General features: G+C 40.1%; 1 protein-coding gene across 3 annotated transcripts; it reads left to right on the top strand.

Moving 5' to 3' along the window:
* The first annotated feature begins 383 nt into the window (after positions 1-383).
* On the top strand, positions 384-20,019 carry LOC309891830 (interferon-induced GTP-binding protein Mx). Of its 3 annotated transcripts, none has more exons than XM_082784699.1 (14): positions 384-430; positions 3,257-3,587; positions 5,071-5,266; positions 6,708-6,845; positions 8,259-8,413; positions 10,018-10,156; positions 10,772-10,970; positions 12,395-12,473; positions 13,420-13,542; positions 14,136-14,277; positions 14,857-15,015; positions 15,742-15,818; positions 17,256-17,498; positions 19,498-20,019. In XM_082784699.1, exons 2-14 carry the CDS (start codon positions 3,348-3,350, stop codon positions 19,729-19,731), a joined length of 2,124 nt encoding a protein of 707 aa, XP_082640825.1. In that variant the 5' UTR covers positions 384-430; positions 3,257-3,347; the 3' UTR covers positions 19,732-20,019. The 3 variants fall into 3 exon arrangements, with proteins under 3 accessions (XP_082640825.1, XP_082640824.1, XP_082640823.1); XM_082784698.1 differs by lacking the exon at positions 384-430 and adding an exon at positions 2,604-2,697 and having other exon boundaries at positions 5,074-5,266; XM_082784697.1 differs by lacking the exon at positions 384-430 and adding an exon at positions 2,605-2,697.
* Positions 20,020-20,718: the final 699 nt, after the last annotated feature.

Below are 20,718 nucleotides of genomic sequence, written 5' to 3'. Positions count from 1 at the left end.
CCAGCCAGCTCTCTTCCTGATGTTTAGCAGAGACCAGAAACAAAACTCCCTGTTTTCCGCTGCAGTGGGACCAGAGGACAAATGGCAGAGGTGCCAGGCAATATTGTTGGTGAGCGACAGAGGTGCAGAGTGGCCACTTTGGTGAGCCAGCCTATTAGGGTGAGACAAGGACCTGTTGCTTGCCAGCACCCTATTTTGCATATTTTGGTCCCGCTGCAGGGAGAAGTCACAGGATGAGAGTGGAGTTTCATTTCTGGCCTCTGCAGTGCAGAAAGGAAAAAGACATCAAGTTCCTATTTCCAAAGCTGTTAATTGGGAGCACCAGTTTCGTTTCTCCCAGTTCTTGTCAGAGTGTGTAGGTGGAGCCTGTACATAAAAAAGCACCCAAAGCAATTGAGAACAGTTACTGTTTCTCCTTGCTGCCAGACAGGTACTGTGAGGTACAACTTTTCCTTTACCTTCTTTTAAAAATAACCATATGATTTTAATTGCTGTCTTTGTTGCTTTAATAGTTGGTGAGAAGGCTGCATAAGAATCTAAAGTAAGTGTGGTTAAAAATTAGGTTGTCAGGAGAGGAATTTGTTGTTTTTTGGGGTGGGGAAAAATTAAAGAAATTAGTAGTTCTACCAACCTATAGTAATATAGCACAGGTTAAAACAAAAAAATATTCAGTTTGGCTTAACTCTCTTTAAAAGAAGACAACCGAAAGATGGCATTTAAATTGGAATGCACTCCTTAAAATATGTAACGTGGGGAGGCAGTGCTCAGTAGCATGGTCTAGCCAGCGGTTTGTGCGTATAACATTGTGAGCATTTCATTGCTTTTTTTCTGAGAAGACAGAATTAAAAATCACAACACAAAAGGCTGTGCAGGTTGCACAGCTATCCTGTGGTCACGCAGAGGTCTGTGCGCTCCTCTGGCGGGACACAAACTGGATAAATTTTGCTCAGAAGAGAGGAGGGAGGCTGCAGTCTCAGCACCATGGTTTGCATTTTGGATTCAGTGATAGGTTTTGTGACTTCTTCTGGAGATGTAAAGCCAGGATTGTCAGAGGAAAAAGAAACAACTTGTCTCCAGGCTGGCAATTTGTGCCACCCTCACTGGGTCATCCTGCCCAGAAGAGTTTCCTATGGTACAGGAGGACCTTGCTGGCACAGAGGCAGGCAAAATCTTAAAGTTTGAGGAAACCAGTATTGTACCAATGCCATGGCAGTTTTGGTGTCAGCAGGGTGTTGTCTGACCTGTGCAATCAGTACATGTCTTTCAGGTGCCAGGTTTTGCCTGTTGACTCTGGCCAGCTTCAGAAGGTTGCTTTAACCACTGCAGCTGTTTATCTCCTTGCTAAAAGAAGCTATTATGTACATGGTCAGAAACAGCCCTTGCAGCAAAACATTTCAAAGTTATCACCTTGTTTTCAGAGTCCCTAATATTCCCAGGTGCCATAAGTTTATCTTCCAGGAGCCTTTTTTCTTTTTTCTTTTTTGTTTCCTGGTGGCCTCACTTCACCACTTCTGCATCTCATCCTAGCCACTATAAAGCTTGCTGCATAGCCACTGTCTGAAGGAACTACATCCATGCCTGTGAGGCCATATGCTAATAGTGGTACAAGAACAGCTCTCAACTCAGCACAATGAATATAAATAATAATGCAAAAGTGATGGACAATTGTTCCTGGGTAATATTTATGTTAAAACCAAAACGAGTAGAATGCATTCATTCCACTGAATTGTAAAGAGGGTGGAGAATGGGAGAGAGGGGCAGTAGAAGGGATTATTATCAGAAACATTATCATCAGTACTTTATTTTCCGTGGCAATAGAAAAACACAAAAGAATCTGGTTGCCTGTGAATGGGGAATGTTTATTACAGATAAGGCTCTGAGTCATCATTCAAGGAGAAAAAAAAAAAAAAAAACTTAAAATTCATTAATAGATCAAGTTTATAGTGAAACGAGAGTGAAAGGGAAAGTGTGGAAAAAGGTGAGGAAAATGAGAAATGAATACCTATATGGAAATGAAAGTAGTTCTGTTGTCTTTTATTGTTGATAAAAAATCAAGCTTTTCCTCGTAAACATTTATATTGTATGTCGATTAAAGGAGACAGGAATATTTTTAAAAAGTACTGCTTTATTAAAAAGAGACTGAATAGCAATTAAGGAAGTAATTTGTTTGTAAACTTCTTTTATGCATTGGAAAAATAGCTTATGTTGTGTCTAATCTTCCTGTTTTGACATCTGCTAAAAAGACAAAACCTGTATGCTTAATTCAACTAAAAACATCAAAGGACAGGAGTTACTTTCAGAAAAAAAAAAAAGTGTTACTTTCAGAAAAAAAAAATGTGTTTTTTATCATTCATAATTTCAAAACTTCATAATTTTCCCAAGTGTTTAGCATAAGCAGATTTGGGGAAAGACAGGCAGGTTAATATATATATATATATGTATATTTATATTATATTTAATTTATATTTAATATATATATTAATATATATATATTATTTTTTTTAATAATGCTTTTTTGTTTGTTTGTTCTGTTTATTTCTTTAAATCATTCTCTCTGGAAATCACTTTCCCAGGAATATGCCTCATCCCTGGCATTCATTTTCACTGGAATATGGGACTATGCTGACCCCAGCCTCCATTCTCTGTTCCTCTGCACTGCTTGGTGGGAGGACTTAAATGAGGGTGGATGAATGGAAGGTGGTTTTGGTTCGCTTTTAGTGTCTCACTGCTCTAGGCTGCTAGTAATAGGCAGTAAGTTACACTGATCTCCCTATGCTGAGTCTGTTTTACCTGTGACAGTAGTTGATGAGTGATCTCCCTGTCCTTGTTTCAACCCATTATCTTTTTCCATTGTATTTTCTTCTCCCCCCCCCCTTCCCCCCCCCCCCCATGTTCTCTTGAGGAGGGAGAATGAGAGAGGATGTTCTGGAGTTTAGCTAGCCATCAGTGTGAAACCACCACCTCCCCCCCCAAAAAAAAAAAAAAAAATAATAATAATAATAACAATCTTGTTTACCCTGTAGCAAATTCTCTTTTTTTTTTTTTTTTTAAAAAAAAAAAAAAAAAAAAAAAAGGCCTAAGTGAGGTGGGGAGAAGTGTTTCAACTCTGGAGACCAATTTTACTGATTTGAAAAGAATTCTGCCACTTAATCTCTGCTAAGGGTTTGAACCAGTAGGTAAAAACAGTGCTTTGATTTTCTGTGCTGTGGTTTCTGTTGCAAGTTGGAGTCACTCAGTGCCCCATGTTTGATTTCAGAAGCTGTACAAAAGAGTGGTTGGAGCTGATAAGAATCACTACTCAGCATAACACAGACAAGCCACATAGCAAGCCAGAAGACCAGTGGAACATGTACAGCCAGTACAGCAGAAGTCCCAAGTTCAAATCAATGGCCAAAAGACGCAGTCCTAACCTGATGAAAGATGGTTTTCAAACACTTTTCTCACCAGTATGTACAGAAGCTTCTGCAGTGCCACTGCCACCAGACTTGAATGATGAAATAGATTTTCCTGTGCCAGAGCAGACTACCAGAGAGTCTCAACACGAGCAGAAGGTGTCCATGAATCTGCACGAAGGAGAACAGGACGTGGTAAGGCAAGCAGCTTGGAACAGCACAGATCTTCTCATGCTCCCCTTTGTGCTTCACTTTGTGCTCCAAATGAATTTTTCTGTTCCTTCAGGCACTTGTTAAGTCTAAGCAGAGGAGAACTTTGGGGATCAAGGCCAAGCACTCATTTGTGTAGCTGGGAAGATGTGTGCCTACCATTAATCGGAAGGCATAAATAGTGTAGGTGTGGTAAAAAGCACGGCAGAGTCATAGCAGCCAACTTAATGTGTGAGATACATCTGTTTCATTAGGAACAATTAGCAAGCATTAAATGGGAATCCTAAAATCTGAGATACTCTTTATTTGAGGCTCTGCAACCTTCAACAGAAATATAAAGAAATCTTAAAAATAATCTGTTGTATATATAACACTGGAAAAGATTTTTTTTTAAGTCTTTTTTTTTTTTTTTTTAATTAATGGGGTTCCTTGAGAATGGTTGGGATTTACTAGCCAGCAAACACTGTAATGAAGATACTGGGGAAGGGTTAACAATATGGTTTTTAAATTCCTGCAGCTAGGGACGTGTACCCCCTTTCTTATCTTGAAAGAAAAATCTGCTTTCTGATTACATCTGACAGATATTTTCAGAGGTGGCTTTCTTATAAAAAAAGTGATGGTGGTGGCCTGTTACGGTCTGTAAAATACTGATATTCTCAAAATTGCATTTCTGGAGATGGCCAACTGGAATACAGTGAGAGGAATTGAGAGAAGGCACCAGGATGGTCTTTATACACTTAAATAGACATCTTTAACAGCAGGTGGACCAGCTGGGTAAGGGTTGGAAATTACTCAGTCTGGTTTCATGAAAATGAAGAGCATGTGTAAAATACCTTGCAGTTAGTATTAAATAATAATAATAATAATTCAAAAGGCAAAAAGAGAAAAGATATCATGAGATTATCATGATATCATGAGATTTTAGCCACCTACTAAGAACACCACAGCAGAATGATTTGGTGTTTGCTCAACAACTAAATCTCCAAACTTCAAAACAAAGATTTGATAATCTTCTCTGTACTAAATTGTTTTATTACGGTGACCAGTCTGTACTTGCATACATATCCTTCAGTACATCTGTAGATGACTGGAAGAAAATGTCAGTTATTAAAAAAAAAAAAAAAAGAAAAAGAAAAAAAAAAAACACATTTAATGTTGAAATCCCCTTTCACTTTTCACCTTTCAGGACAGCATACAAAATTTATTATTTTTACCAAGGTTGTTTCAGTCACTGAGCCAACCTCAACTGATTTAGCTATATTTACAATCATCCATTTATAGCATGGAGGTGCAAGGATGCATAGTGATACGAGGTACAGCCAGAAGCTAGTACATAAGGCCTACTAGAGAATGATGAACTGGAAAATGTGCCAAGAAGAATGTTGGGGTTTTATTTGTTTTGTTTTGTGGAAATAATTTATTTTAAAATTATGGAAAATTCATAAGATCACTGTAAGTTTAACTCCAGCAGGCAGCAGAACACACCTTGTACAATCAGTATGAGGAGAAGATCCGGCCTTGCATTGATCTCATTGACAGCCTGAGAGCACTTGGAATAGAAAAAGACCTGTCATTGCCTGCAATCGCAGTGATTGGAGACCAGAGCTCTGGGAAAAGCTCCATCCTCGAAGCCCTGTCTGGTGTTTCTCTTCCTAGGGGCAACGGTAAGAAATCACCTTCTCAGGTTCTCAGCAGAATTTCACTCTGATAAAGTGAAACATTTTTTGATGGTGGTGTTTTTTTCCTGGTATCTGGGAGTAGATAACACCATGACTGAGACTATATCTGAATGATGAGACTCCAGGGGCTTTCTTAGCTCTGGTTTCCAGCTGAAGAAATGGATGTGAAGGTGGGGCACCGTAGTGTTACCCAAACAGGTCACATGGTTTGGGTGGTCAAAGGAGCAGGAATAAGAAGCATGTAGTATAGCATACTTGTGTCCAGGCCGGGAGCCCCCAGCACAAGAAGGATGTAGATTTGTTAGAGCAGGTCCAGAGGAGGGCCACAAAGATGATCAAGGATCTGGAGCACCTCTCCTATGAAGAAAGGCTGGGAGAGCTGGGGATGTTCAACCTAAAGAAGAGAAGGCTCTGTGGGGACCTCACTGCAGCTTTTCAGTACTTAAAGGGGTCTTATAAAAAGGATGGAGAAGGACTCTTGGGAAGATAATGATAGGACAAGCAGGGAAAGGTTTTACACTAAAAGAGGGGAAATCTAAATTAGAGGTTAGGAGGAAATTCTTCACTCAGAGGGTGGTGACGCACTGGAGCAAGTTGCCCAGAGAGGTTGTGGATGCCCCATCCCTGGAGGTGTTCAAGGCCAGACTGGATGGGACCCTGGGCAACATGATCTAGTGGGTGGCATCCCTGCCTATGGCAGGGGATTTGGAACCAGATGATCTTTGTGGTCCCTTCCAAACCAAGCCATTCTATGATTCTATGATACTTGCCTGAAACTGTAGACAGGCTGAAAGGCAGCAGCATCATCTAACCATGTGTATTTTCCAGCAAAGAGTGACTAGTTTGGAAATTTGCTTCTGGTTTTTGTTAGTTAGTTAGTTTGTTTTTTGGACCAAGATTTTCTTACAGATTTTTTTTTGTTTGGCAAAAAATGTATATCTTTGCTTATTAGCATATGGATATCAGAGAAGATAATTGGAAGACTTCATTTGCAGCTCAGGAAGATTAATTTTCCAGCTTCATACATGTGTGTGCATCTACATACATGTAGATGCACACACATGGGTTCTACAAGTCCTGTATTGGCTGTCAATATCTGAGCACATTTAGGCTTTCAGGCTGGACTTGAGAAAAAGGTTTTATTTCATAATATGTAGGCACAGCATCAAAACAGGTCATGCAGAAAGGAACAAATCTCCATCCTTGTAGGTTTGCAAGGCAAGACTTGGCTGGCCAAGCCACATTTGACATCACATAATGCTGGTGACACCAAGTGGGAAGTCAGATGAGTGTCCTTTGGCCATGTCCCTTGAAACTTTTCTTTACAGCTCTCTGAAATATTAGGCAATGCTGTGCACACACACTCTCTGTCTCCCATGTATCACAACTGCTAATGGCATTACCTCTGTCTTTGGCATCACTGTAGGTATCGTTACTCGATGTCCCCTGGAACTTAAACTGAAAAAAATACCCAATTCGCAGGAATGGAAAGGGAAACTTTCTTACCGCAATATCAGTACAGATCTGCAGCATGCATCAGAGGTGGAGAATGCAATAAGAAATGGTGAGTTGTAGCATATTGCCCTGATCTGAATTGCTCAATCTCCTTTGAACCCTTGTTCTGCTTCCTAGGCTGAGCTGAAGTCTGTGGACTAACACAGGGATCATAGCTGCTAAAAGCTGAATTCAAAGCAGACGAAGGTGAGGGAGTGCAATATACATGCAGGTTAAGAAAGTTGTGCTACTTATTGCTTCAGTGATGAAGATGGTCCATGATGTCTGATAAAAGCTCAGGCCATGTCCTCAGATAGCTGCCATTTGCCCAGTTTGGGGAGTGTGTCTGTCAAGCTTGAAACATGAGAAGCCCTAAATGGTTTGTGTCATCAGCTCAAAACCTTGAGGAATGCTTGTGGTGTCTGTGGCTGGAAATCCAATGATTTTGGAGAAAGTTAAAAGATTACAGAGTGAAGGGCATACAGAGCTCCCATCAGTTAGTGTGACCACAGCCTCAGGGACTGCCCTTCCCATGTCACATCTTTACTTTTATTGTATTTCCTGTAGTAAAAGAAAACATTTTTCATACCTAAAAGGTAGTAAGCACTTGCCCTAAATGTGAAAGTGAGATTGTTCATATTTCCTTGACTAGGACAGCTCCACAATGTTGTTATTCAATGTAATGTTTCATTAGTTTTTCAATATGTTATTTGGAGATTTTCAATATATCCTTCAAAAACTGCAAGGTAGGTGGTATGATTTGAATAAGCTAATTACAGAGCTGAAAATCTTTAATGAGAATGGTCACAGTGTCTCCCTGCTCCTCAGTGCTGCTCACAGTCCATCATTGCCTTATAAGATCTGGGACAAAATGCCTGGCCTCTCAACGTTACTATCAACGTGTGAAGAATATAGAATAGTACCTACTGATCTTTTAAAACACCCAAGAATTAATGTCTACAAAGAATCTTGATGTTGAGGAATAATTTCTGCAACTGAATAATACCTTATCCTATCACTTTTGTTATTAATTATTTGTATGTATTTTGTCTTCATATGTTGCAGTCCACAAGCATATGGTCTGTGAAATACTGCAGTTCCCATTCCAAAAGGACTCCACATAGTCCATAATAATTTCCTTAGATTTTTGCAGAAATAGAGAAATAGATTTACATTCATGCCTGCATCTGGGAAAGAAAAAAAAAAAATCATGCCTAAAATGACTAGTTGCCTAGGTGGTAGTATGTACTTCCTGAAGTCATCATATTCACAGAATCATGGAATCACAGAATTTCTAGGTTGGAAGAGACCTCAAGATCTTTGAGTCCAACCTCTGACCTAACACTAACAGTCCCCACTAAACCATATCCCTAAGCTCTACATCTAAACGTCTTTTAAAGATTTCCAGGGATTCCCACTTCTTCTTCACTTCGATGCATCATTTGAAGCCTGTATTCATTGCTTTGCTCTTTTCCCCTTGCAGCTCAGGATGTTGTGGCTGGTACAAAGGGCAACATTAGTGGAGAACTAATTTCCCTAGAAATCTGTTCCCCATATGTCCCAGACCTGACATTAATTGATCTTCCTGGAATTGCCAGAGTGGCCATGAGGAATCAGCCACAAGACATTGGGGAACAGGTAAAATGCAGTCTCTTATGCCAACCTATGGAAAGACTCATTTTTGTAACCTACCTTACATACAGATCTGTGCTGCAGGACATTGCAATAATTGTTCTGGGCTTCTGAACTAGAATGATAGCTATGCTAGCAAGCAGCCAGACCTTCAGGAAAACAGTCCTAATAGGAACAGCGATGACCAGGATCCACCCCAGGTGCCTGCCAGGGCAGCACAGAACATCCCATCCACACAGACCCAGGTCTCTGAACACAGCACTGCCCCTGGGCTAGACTGCATCTAGAGTTGGGATGCATCTAGGCTGGAGGATAGATGCATCCCAAGAGGGTTGTGTCTTCCCAGTGCTGGGGAAATACTGAGTTCTCCTATGTTATTCCTGAGCAAGAATGCAGATCAGCCCTCTTACTGGCTTGGTGTACTGTCATCCCTTGCTTACAACATACATCAGAAGGGTACTCATGCTCATTGTTCTCATCGCCTACCAGATCAGAAGAGACCCTTTCTGTAGTATAAAGAATATACATTAACGTGGAGGCTATCTCTATGCTTCCCCTGGTGGCTTTTTGAGGAAATGCTGGGGAACACAAAACTCCAGAAGATGGGGTCGGCTGTGAGAGTGTTGTGCAGGAGCTGACTATATTGTCTCTCCTAAAATACCTTTACACAAGAATTTGGAATAAATGTAGAACAAATTAAACTAGACATATCAGCATTAAAACAGAAACATGGATGAATAGACAAAATAGACCGTCTGGTCTTCTTTCTCTAGGAAAGTGTTCATTTCACAATCAGAAAGTAACCTCCCCATTGTATTCAGAAGAAAGTGGCAGGTTTGATGTGACACTGCCCCATTGTACCCAGCTGCCTGCATGCTTCAGACATATAGCACTTATATGTCTGTGCTATAGCACTTTATCATGTCAGAAATTGGGATGGATGGGGGTTAGAGAAGAGACACCTTTACCAATACTCAGAATAAAGAGTTAAATTGCTTCAGTATAAACACAATAGAGCTGTGTGTGCCTTTTAAAATACAACACAAACTCTGAAAAATTCATTTGCTTTGGCATTGAAGCATAGAAATGTTACCAACTAGGTGTCATGAGAGATGTTTTTTCACAAATCATCCACAGAAAGGTAAGCCAAAGATATTTTTTCTCCTTTCAGAGACACAAATTTCATGTCAGGATAGTGACTTCCTTTCACTCCATAAGTGTGTAACTAGGCATCATAACTCATTTTTCTCATGTGAGATTATTTATGAAATATCATTAGTACTTTCTTAATGAAAGATGATATGTATGTGTTTAAATTTTACATAGTATGAGGGGTTAAATTTTCTCTAATTTACATATTTTTTTCAGGACGAGCCTAACAATAATCTGCTCTCATTCACATTAGGTGTTTTGATTTATCTTTATGTAGGAAAACAGGCTGCATTCTTCTGTTGACACATTTCCATGTTATCCTTTACTATTTAATAGCATTCTCAGTGTATGTGACACTTCGTGTCATCAGACAGTGAGGTGGCTTATATTGCTAGAAATGCTCATATCCTACATGCAAACATTTGATTTCACTGAATTACTACTGTATTACATTTCAGATCAAAATGCTAATTAAAAAAATTATTAGCAACAAAGAGACAATCAATTTGGTAGTGGTGCCATGTAATGTGGATATTGCAACAACAGAAGCACTGAAAATGGCTCAAGAGGTGGACCCTAAGGGAGAGAGGACACTTGGTAAGATATTTTTTTGACTGCAAGTATGAATCTTTTACTTCCATGAAAGTCAAATGTTTTGCACTGCACACCAGAACTGCAAAGTTCTAGTTCAAAGCTACTAGAAGGGAAAAATAAAATAAAATAAAATAATAAAATAAAATAAAATAAAATGAAATGAAATAAAATAAAATAAAATAAAATAAAATAAAATAAAATAAAATAAAATAAAATAAAATAAAATAAAATAAAATAAAATAAAATAAAAATATCTAAATAAACTGTTTACAAAGCTGGAGTAGTTCTAAACATACCTCAGTTTTGAGTCTTACTGGCATTCCCACTGTAAATAACTGGAAATTGACAATCTCAGAGTTACTTGTGGGAAAACCTTGCTGCTCCCTGCTAAAAAGGTTTGCAAAGCAATAGGCATGGTGGGAACCCTACTATAGAGCAAATATTACAGTGCAAGGTCCAGGAGCTGAGAGCTTTCTAGAAGAGAAAATGAAACGAAGAACAGCTGCTTTGTAAAATGCTGCAGGGAACATTTCCACTCTGACAGCTAGATGTCCTACTGCACCTCTTCCACTGTCAACTTCTGTACCTGACTAACTTTCTCTTTGGGTGACTTCACAGGGATCCTCACAAAACCTGATCTGGTGGACATAGGAACTGAAGAGTCCATCATTAGCATAGTACAAAATGAGGTCATCCCCCTCAGAAAAGGCTACATGATTGTGAAGTGTCGTGGTCAACGTGACATCCACAACAAACTGACCTTGGCATCTGCCATCGATCAGGAGAGACAATTCTTCGAGACTCACAAATACTTCAGGTACTTCTCATATAAAGGACCTAACCCAAAGCATATTAAAGTCACTTCAAATCTTCCTGTTGACGTGTTGAGATTTAAGTTAGGGTTAAAACCAAAAATTAATTATACTCACTATTTCTCATTGTCCATGTAGTATTGCTTTCTAGTAAGCCAGAATAATTTTACATGGCAAATACTCTTTTAAAATATATTTTTGTTGCACGTTTGATTTGTAACTCTCCTTGACTCTGACTTCATGAGAGGAAGTTTGGCTGAGAAGTTGCCAAGCAGTAAAGGACCTGGGGGTATTGGTCAACAGCCGGCTGAATATGAGCCAGCAGTGTGCTCACGTGGCCAAGAAGGCCAACAGCATTCTGGCTTGTACCAGAAATAGCATGGCCAGCAGGACAAGGGAGGTGATCGTCCCATTGTACTTGGTTCTGGTGAGGTCACACCTTGAGTACTGTGTTCAGTTTGGGGCCCCTCACTACAGGAAGGACATCAAGGTACTGGTACACAACCAGAGAAGGGCAACAAAACTGGTGAAGGGAAGGGATGAGAATGCAAGTGTTACAAGAAGGGGCAGAGGGAACTGGAGTTGGTTAGTCTAGAGAAGAGGAGGCTGTGAGGGAGACCTCATTGCTCTCTACAGCTACTGAAGAGAGGTTGCAGCAAGGAGTCTGTCAGCCACTTTTCCCGGGTGACAAGTGGTAGGATGTGAGGAAGTGGCCTCAAATTGGGCCACTTGGGATGTTTAGGTTGGATGAAGGAAAGAATATCTTCACAGAGAGGTTGGCTGCCCAGGGAAGTGGAGAAGCCCCCATCCTGGAGATATTTAAGAAACGTGGATGTGGCACTAAGGAGCATGGTTTGCTGATGAGACTCAGTAGGCAAGTTGATGGTCAGACTTGATGATCTTGAAGGTCTATTCCAACCCAGGTGACTCTGATTCTAAGTGCAATTAACCTCAGGAGATCAGAATAGTCCCAAAGAAGTCAAGTTATGCATCTGAGCACAACCAGTTAAGTACTGAAGTATTTCTGTTCACTGGAAAACACCACGAAATTCAGTATGATAAAAGATAATGTTTGTGCTGATGTTTCCCCAGAAAACAACTCAGCAGCAAATCAATCATTACATGAAGAATAACAGGTAAAAAGGATTTTGAACCGGCATACTTCCCACATGAAGGAATAACAGCAGTACAATAATCTGTTGTTAGAAATGGCCATTTTTTAATTCTTCTCTGTTTCCTTTGGCTCCACTAGTTGCAGTGGCTGTTAAGCAAATCTTGCAGAGAAGATGTGGATTCCACAGAGCCCTTGGCTGCTGCCGCATTTTTATTTTTTTTTTTACTCAGTGTGTGCAGCAGAACATCATCAGTGCTGCCTCCTTACCTTGTAAACATGGTCTGTCCCAAACCTCCTTTTCCCCCTTTTTTGCAGCATTCTTCTGGATCAAAACAAGGCTACTATTCCTCATCTGGCAATGAAGCTCACAAATGAACTTGTGGCACATATTATTGTAAGTAACAGAGGTGTCATACTAAGCTATGTGTACCAGTTACTACCTAAAAATACATCCAACCCTTCCCCCTTGAACTGCAATATTTTTTTCTTTATATGCATACATAACTATCCTTCTTATACTTAAAGGATACTTAACTATCCTTCAATATGGCAATCTGAGAGCAAATTGAGGTGAGAGTTAGAGGCAAGGAAAACCATGGTATGTCCTCAGATTTGCCTTTAAGCAAAGGATTGGCAATAAGCAATTCATTTAATCTGCTTGTGTATTATAACCCCTGCCTTTTAAATGGCAGTCATGATACTTTTTTTGTCTGTAAAGTGTTGATAGGGTGAGCAACAAGTTACTACTATCAGCTTTCTAAAACACAGTAATTTCTATCAAGTGAAAATGTCTTCAAAATCTCAATTAAGATGTAATTATTTTATGATACTAGTAAAATAATATATTTTATTATTTTATAGAAATATATCCAAAATAATATAAGCTGTTCCATGAAGGGAAATGCTAAAATACAACAATCATCTAAACTCAGCCCTGAAGGAGGAAAAAAATCTGTATTTATGTAAATTTACATTAAAAAAGCAATCAAACAGACATGTCCAACCGTGTATTTGTCAGGAATAGAAGGATCAGTACATTCCCATCACAAGCTGCCAGGAGACACTTTTTGGCTCACTGTATGTGAAGCCTAGACTGCAGCTCCTCTGCAGGGAGGTCCACCCCGGTATCTCAGGTAGCCCCTGAGACATATAAGGCCACATTTGCACGGTGGTGCTATCCCACCGTGACTCTTGGGATGCAGGTGACATGGAGTTATTTGACTTGAGAGCAGCAAAGGTCATGTACAGGCCTAGGTCACTCCTGCAGCTATTTTGTTTTCCTTCCCAAACCAGATGTGTTCAGCCTACCTAACAGTCCTTCTTTCCTGTCTACCTTCCAGAAAACTTTGCCTACAATAGAGAACCAAATACGTGAGGTGCTGCAAAAATCAGTGCAGGAACTACAAAAATACAGACGAGGCACACCCACAGTAGAAGCAGAAAAGCTGGCTTTCCTCACAGATGTAAGTATCAATATTGATTTAGTTACAGAGTTGAGCAGACCTTTTTAAAGATAGCAAAGCAACAGGATGGACCAGGGAGCTTCTTGGATCTGTCACTGCAGGGTTTTGAGAGCTACCTAGGCAGACCTCTGGCAGGAATACATTATACCTGCAAAAATTTTGGACTGCAGGACTTCATGTTCCTGTCTAGCAATTTTTTTCCTCTGATTATGTGACGAAAGAGCTCAACAACAAACTGTTTGATTGGTCAAAATCAAGCATCTCAGAGAATGAAAATCTACACTCTTTTCTGCCCAGCTCACTGAAATTCTCTGAAGAGTTTCCATTGTTTACAGCACTCGTGAGAATAAATGTCTTACTGATATCAATATGTCCATTACAATTTAGTAAATGGTTCTAAGAATTCACAGGGAAAGAAAAAAAAAAAAAATGCTAAGAGCATAAAAATTCTAAGGAAGGAATATTTTCAATTAATCCTATCTCACCATCACAACAGCAGATTTACTTAACAGGTATAAGTTAGTCTGAAGAAATGAAACTTTAGTACATTGTGGTTTTGTTTTGTTTCGTTTTTTCTTTTTAATTCATTACAGTTGATCAAGCTATTTAATCAAGATGTCTCTCGGGTGATACGTGGAGAGGAACACTTGTTTGGAAATGAAATCAGACTTTTTGCAAAACTCCGCAAAGAATTTCAAACATGGGGACTACTTCTCATGGAAAATGCTGACAAGGGTAGGTATAGGAAACCATCATTTACACCTTATTTGAGAGAAGCTAGGAGCATTTATCTGCTGTTATGCAAGGCAAGTTATGCTTTGATTCTTAGGAACAGAGACCCAGCTTGCTGTCTTTACAGAGATGTCTGAGCCTCTCTTCTCTCAGCAGAGCAATAAAAGCAAGCCTGTGAACCCTGGCAGAGAATTGGGTGCTGATTCTCTGAACCGTTCTTCTCAATAACAGAAAATACAACAATAATAATATTTATACGATGTAATTAATTAGTTTTGTTGGTATTGTTGTTATTATTCATGTTTTGTAATTTTGGTCTTTTTTGTTGTGGTTTGGTTTTGAACTCAGCAGTGACTGGTACTGGCCAATATTGTGAGGGTAGCATCTCCACGAAGAACCAGTATTTCTGAGCTCCATTCTGCAGTAACCACGTTGCTTGAAAGATGGGCTCAGTAGTTGTTATTCACAAGAGCATTTTCAAAGACAAGAAAGAGACTTTCTTTAAGAAACTTAAGAGAATTTCTTTAATCAGAAATTTATGCAGTGACTTAGTAGTAAAGCAATGTTATCTTAATATTACAGTTCAAAAAAGCATACCCAGTAAAATGTGGAAATATGAAGACCAGTACCGTGGACGGGAGTTTCCAGGCTTCATCAACTACAGGACGTTTGAGGACATTATAAAAGAGCAAATCCTAGACCTAGAGGAGCCAGCTATTGTGATACTGAACAACGTGATCCGTATGTTTTACAGGCCACATGAGGCCATCACATGGGTGACGCTGGTGTGCCTGATAATTTTGTTTTGACATGCTCTTCAGAATTTGTTAACACGCTTCCCCATGGCTGGGAATGGGGAGTTAGTTAACTATAATAGATAACACTGTAATGAAGTGGTACAGTGGAAGTACCTGGTACCAGCCAAGCTGGTTGGTATTCCCAGGTGCAAGAAGTGGCATGCACAAAACCTAAACCAAGATTCTAGCTTCTTTGCCAGTTCTTTGCATGTTATATACATTAAACAGCGACTGCTGGGAGGGGGGGAAAGGGATTTACGTATCCAGTAAAAAACACCAAAGGAAAAAGTATGTCACTATTCCCATGTTTGCCTTAGAAGGGAGCTTTGGCATCTGTGCCAGACTCAGTGCTTCCCTGGGAAGGCCACTCTGAGGTGTGCTTACATGGCCAAGTGATGAACCACCTGGTCAAACACAGCTGCAAGCACATAAATTGCTTTATCAATGAAATCTCAGCAATATTTAATTTCTGACAAGATAAGTAAGTGGTTACAGGAGGTCTTGAATGGCTCATGCTCTTCAGCCTAGAAATCTAAATTCCCATCTGTCTATATTAGTTATAAGGGCATACTGCAGAAAGCAAGTGGTTTTCCCAAGCCTTGTATTGCCAATAGCTTTAAAAACTTATTTGCTTACCTGACTTTATTTTGTCTGTCTGTTCTTCCCTTAGGACTGGTTGAAGAGAAATTTCTGGAGCTCACTAACAAGCATTTTGCTAATTTTCAAAATTTAAATAGAGCTGCTCAGGTGAGGAACTAGCTATAACCCGAGATAATTCAAGAGCAAAATAGAATGTAATTTGTAAATACAGCCACGCTTATGGTACCTATCCCGTTGTTTTACCTATATGCAACCATGCAATGTCATGACAGTCTATGATTTGTATAAAGTAAGTAAGAAATTGAAAACAAACGTGTTTGTAATGACACTAATGAAAGTGCATTTTTCTTTGCATTCTGTGCACAGAAAATGTGGTGTGGCTGCCTTGAAAAGTCTATCATTAATTTCAGTTCTAAGTCCTGCAATGATTTCTAAGCATGTCGGTAGCCTCTGAGCACTGCGGGGGTGCTTGTTGCTTTCTGAAAGGAAAGCCAGGGTGTTAGCCAGGGCAAGCTTCTCACCTTTGACAAAAAGGAACAGTGGCAGACAAGCCAAAAATCATTTAACCATGAAAGCCAGCATATTCCTGTTCACAGTTTGGAGGCTTCCAGGTTTTGGGGTGGAGTTAAATGACATTGATGTCCTCAAAGACCTTTTCTGTGAAAGAGCTTTGAGGAAGAGGTGAGAAGCATCGCAGGCCAGCCAGAAAGCAGAGCCCACTCACATGGCACAATGGTTAAAGGGAAACTCAAAGGCAAATGTGAGTGAAACAGGTGATTTGCTATGTGACTTGCATGGCCAAATCCTACCAAAGTCCCAAGTCAACCAGACAGCAAGCAAATAACCTATTTCAGCCAAGCACAGAGGAATTTTGGGTGCATCTTTAGGCACAGCACAATCAGAGAAATTAAGAAAGGAAGAGGTTTTGGCAGAGTCTGGAAACAAACAAACAAACAAACAAAAAAAAAACTATTCTGATGCAGCGATGCTAAGGTAGCATTTTAGGAGACCTTAAGGATGACTAAGGGGAATTTGTTGCTCCTGCAGGCTTCTAGGTGGAAGCACCAAAAAGGCCAGAAAGCATCAGATTATTTTAATGAAGATGCCAGATAGCAAGGAGGTAGACAATGTTGGTTTGCTGACAACGGACAGGAAACAGCAGTTTTTGAGACCAGTAGGAGGGGAAATGGATTTCATTTCAGTGCCTGCTATCACAGCTTAGTGCAAGAGGGACAAGCAATTGAAATGCATGCAAAAGCATCCAAAAGGCATGCAAAAAAGAGGGCTGGCTGAACTAATTTCTGGCAGTTGCTGCTTGTTCCCACCAATCTTGGTATTTTCCCTCAGGGTCCAAGCACCAGGGTATGATTGAACCCACTCCTGTTTAATGGAGAGACCAAATGCTGCCTATTCCTGCTCTTTCTGCAGTGGCAGAGGAACCTGCAGCTAGAGCATTACTGCATGCACCAAGAGCCAACCTGGGATTAGCCAGTGTTGCAGTGAGGTGTGGAATACCACATCCACCTCATCTTGCCCCAAGGACACTGCTAAGCATCTCAGAACTTTTTTTTTTTTTTTCCCTAGGCCAGAATTGATGTCATTAGAAATACACAAGCAATGAATGCTGAAAATCACATCCGGAACCAGTTTAAAATGGAGAGAATCGTATACTGTCAGGATAACATCTACTTGGATGATTTAAACTCTGCCAAGGCAGAAATACTCAGCAAAGACGGTGGGAAGGAGAAGATCAGTTTTGGATCCGTTTCAGATAAGAATGCCATCTTCATCCAGGAAATGATTTCTCACACGAAGGCCTATTTTACTGTGAGTTTACAGCCTACAAGCCAGCACAGCAATGCTCTCTGGCTGGCTTTTCCTATGGGGACAAGTGCTGGGGGGATGGAAGGACTGTTACTTACCTGGTTTAGGGGAGAGGAGAAGATGGGGGAGAGCTGTTAGCCTTGTAATGAAAAGTTATTGATACTCAGATGATGGCAAGACCCGTATTCCAGTAAAGGAGCTTTGATCATGCATATCCTGCTACCTCCAGAAAGTGGTTGCTGTGGCTGCCAGTTGGGTACTAACTCATGGGGCGGGAGGAGTGGTAATCAGATGTTTGGTTAAAATGAATTTGGCTCTATATAGAGATCAGGTGAATATAACACATTGCAGATAGCTCAGCAGGTGTTAAGCAAAGAAAATTGGGTACTTTAATAAAAGAATATTTCAGAGCAAGAAAGCAAAGAGAATGCATAGTATCAGAAGGTGCTTTTGGTCTCTGTTTCATAGAACTCACTCAGAAAGCACCAACTTAATATTAATAATGCAGTAACTTAGGTAGTGGTTCACCTTGAATTTCAATAGCAAGGTTTTGCCAAATTCTTGCAATTAAACGTTCGGGCTACTCTTCCAGATTTCCATACTGAGAGGGAGAGAAAGCCATCAGTTTTAATGGAGCAAGAGATAAAAGCAGAATTGCATAAGCTTCTTCCCTCCAGCCTCACAATACCCTCTGCTATACCACAAAGTCTTGAGTTGTACATTTTTGTAAATGCCCTAAACAGCCTTTTCAACAATCACCAATGGATGCCAGGGCATCACATCTCCATGCAACTTATGAGAGGCCAAATAGATGAGATGAGATGAAATGAGGGGAAAGCTCTTAAGCACCTATGGCCTTTGCAAATGGCAAGCATGAACCTGGCAAGCATGAACCCATGTCACCTATGGCAGGTCTGCCAGAGTTCTGGGTAGAGCTCTGCTGCAGAAAAACACCCTTTTTTAAGGCATCTACACCCCCCAGCAATAGTCAGCAGTGCCTGGAGGATGCATAGGCTCAGTAAGTCTCTTGCTGACTCAGCTGAACTGCTCCTTATTACGAGATCTCTGCAAACTAGTAAGAGAAACTGAGTATCTAGTCTTCAGTATTTTTCACCATAAGTATGATCCCATCCTTGTAGATCAAAGATTTGCAGCTGCTGAGTTCCAAAGATACCTGAAGCCAAAAAAAAACTTAGACTTTTCTGGAGATGGTGGCCTAAACCCTTTAAGGCCTCCAAGGCTGGGTTCAGTTCCCTCCCAGCCTCGGAGAGGTTTTGCACCTCCCATCACCCAAGAGCACCAGCTAAGCCCCCATGCCCTGAGGCCATCTCTATGGAAATGGCCTCACAACTTCTTCTAGGACAATCTGTTTCCATTTGCATAGATAAGCCAGGCCAGAGAGTTGTTCAGGTTATGTAGAAAATTCTTATAGTTTTTCCAATAGATGTACTTGCAGCCCAGTCTCACTGTTGCTGAAGATGTTTTCCCTTAAGGGTAAAGCTTACTCCAAACCCGTCATAGTCAAAAGGACAATCACATTGAAACCCCATCTAGATATAGAAATCTGCTACCTTTTGGGGGGAACAAACAAAGCGCAATTTAATTTCCAGTACCATAACAGATTGGTGGTGTTCAGAGAGAACAGGTTTGATACCAGAAATTGTTGACAAGTTTTATTCGTGGGTATGTCCTAGCATAAATCTTAAAAATGATAGCCGATAGAGCTAAGTAGGGAATGAAATACCTTGGCTCTTATCCACAGAAAAACAACCAAAAAAAAAGGAACAGCTGATTTATTCCCATAAATCTTAACTTTTAGATTTTTAGGCATGAGAGAGACTAACAGGAAACATTTTTTAGTTCCTAGAAGCACTCACTTTTTGAACAGTAACTCAATATAACAGTTTAAAACATGCTGTCACTTAGTAGATTACCTATAGCCCCCCCTTTTTTTTTTCTTTTTGGGAAATAAATCTTGTAACTTTTTTTTTCCTCCTTGCAGGCAGCAAATAAACGCCTCTCCAATCAGATTCCTCTGATCATCCTATCTGCTGTCCTTCATGACTTCGGCGACAACTTGCAGACCTCAATGTTGCATCTTTTGCAAGAAAGGGAAAAATTAAACAGTTTACTTCAAGAGGACAGTGAAGCTGCTAAAATTAGGAATTACCTCAGTGGCCAAGTTAATCGGCTCAGCAAAGCCTACCAATGTCTGAAGGACTTTAGCTGTCTGTAGATTTCTTCACTTTTCAGACATATTTTTCTACTTTGATTTTCTAGTATTACTGATCTAAAACCCTCTGAAACATAAACACTGACCTTTACTGCCAATTTCTCAAATTTTCAAGAGTGGTCCATTCTGTCCTATTTTCCATAGTCTGTTACACACAAACACCTACTCTTGTTTAAAATGCTCCATTAGTAGAGATGTGGTTAAATGAATGTTATCCTATTTCTAAATGTTCATTTTATAAACTTTGTCTACTGTGCATATTTTGAAATATTTTTTAAAATAAAAGATTGAACTCCAGTTTTGGTGGGTCTGTTGTTTTTGCACTTACTGCCCATCCCTAGCGTTCCTCTGCTTCGCTCTGTGCTGGTTACTGTATTTATTTCCTGCCCTTGCCTGAAGGATGCCTGTGCAAAGTGTCATCACTGTTAAGTCTCATCCCAGGAGGTAGAGATGGTGCGCACAGTGGGTATGCAACAGTTCCAGCCTAATGGGAAATACAGTTAACTACATCTGATAAGTATATCCCCAGGATTATATTATATCTGCTTCTCCTTTTTCAGATCTCAGAGTTGTAGAGAAACCCTAAGACTCTTTTCTTTTGGATTCCTGGAGCCTTGGCTGAATTTTTGGGTCTGATGGAAGATTCACTGGACAGCTGGATTTGGGAGTGTTTTAATCCATTATGGACACTGAACACTGGAAGGATGTCTCAGCATGGGGTTTGGTACCTGTCATCTTACCCCCCAAAGGAGGAGGAAAACCTTTTCAAAAGATGTCTTTTGTTTCATGGGAGCAGGGACAAAATGTAATACTGCACTGTATTTGTGACATCTTTCACATGGAAGATTTATGGGCAAAACTGCGCTATGGGCTGCATAGAGCTAAAAAAACACATGCCTATGACAATTTGTCATTAAGTAATTTCCAAGATGGTTACAAGAGAAGCCTCCTCTTCACCACACTGCAGCAGCAGGTGGCTGACTTCTGCAG

The sequence above is a fragment of the Aythya marila genome (genome assembly GCF_965140915.1).
Source record: "Aythya marila genome assembly, chromosome: 1".
Taxonomy (NCBI): domain Eukaryota; kingdom Metazoa; phylum Chordata; class Aves; order Anseriformes; family Anatidae; genus Aythya; species Aythya marila.
Note: the sequence above shows the minus strand (reverse complement) of the source record. Positions and strands in the feature narration are given on the sequence as shown.

What these genes read in the sequence shown, in the direction of transcription:
- LOC309891830 (XM_082784697.1), top strand. An exon ending in GGAGAATGCAATAAGAAATG is followed by an intron (nt 6,846 to 8,258) that starts GTGAGTTGTAGC and finishes TTCCCCTTGCAG; the next exon opens with CTCAGGATGTTGTGGCTGGT. An exon ending in GAGACTCACAAATACTTCAG is followed by an intron (nt 10,971 to 12,394) that starts GTACTTCTCATA and finishes CCTTTTTTGCAG; the next exon opens with CATTCTTCTGGATCAAAACA.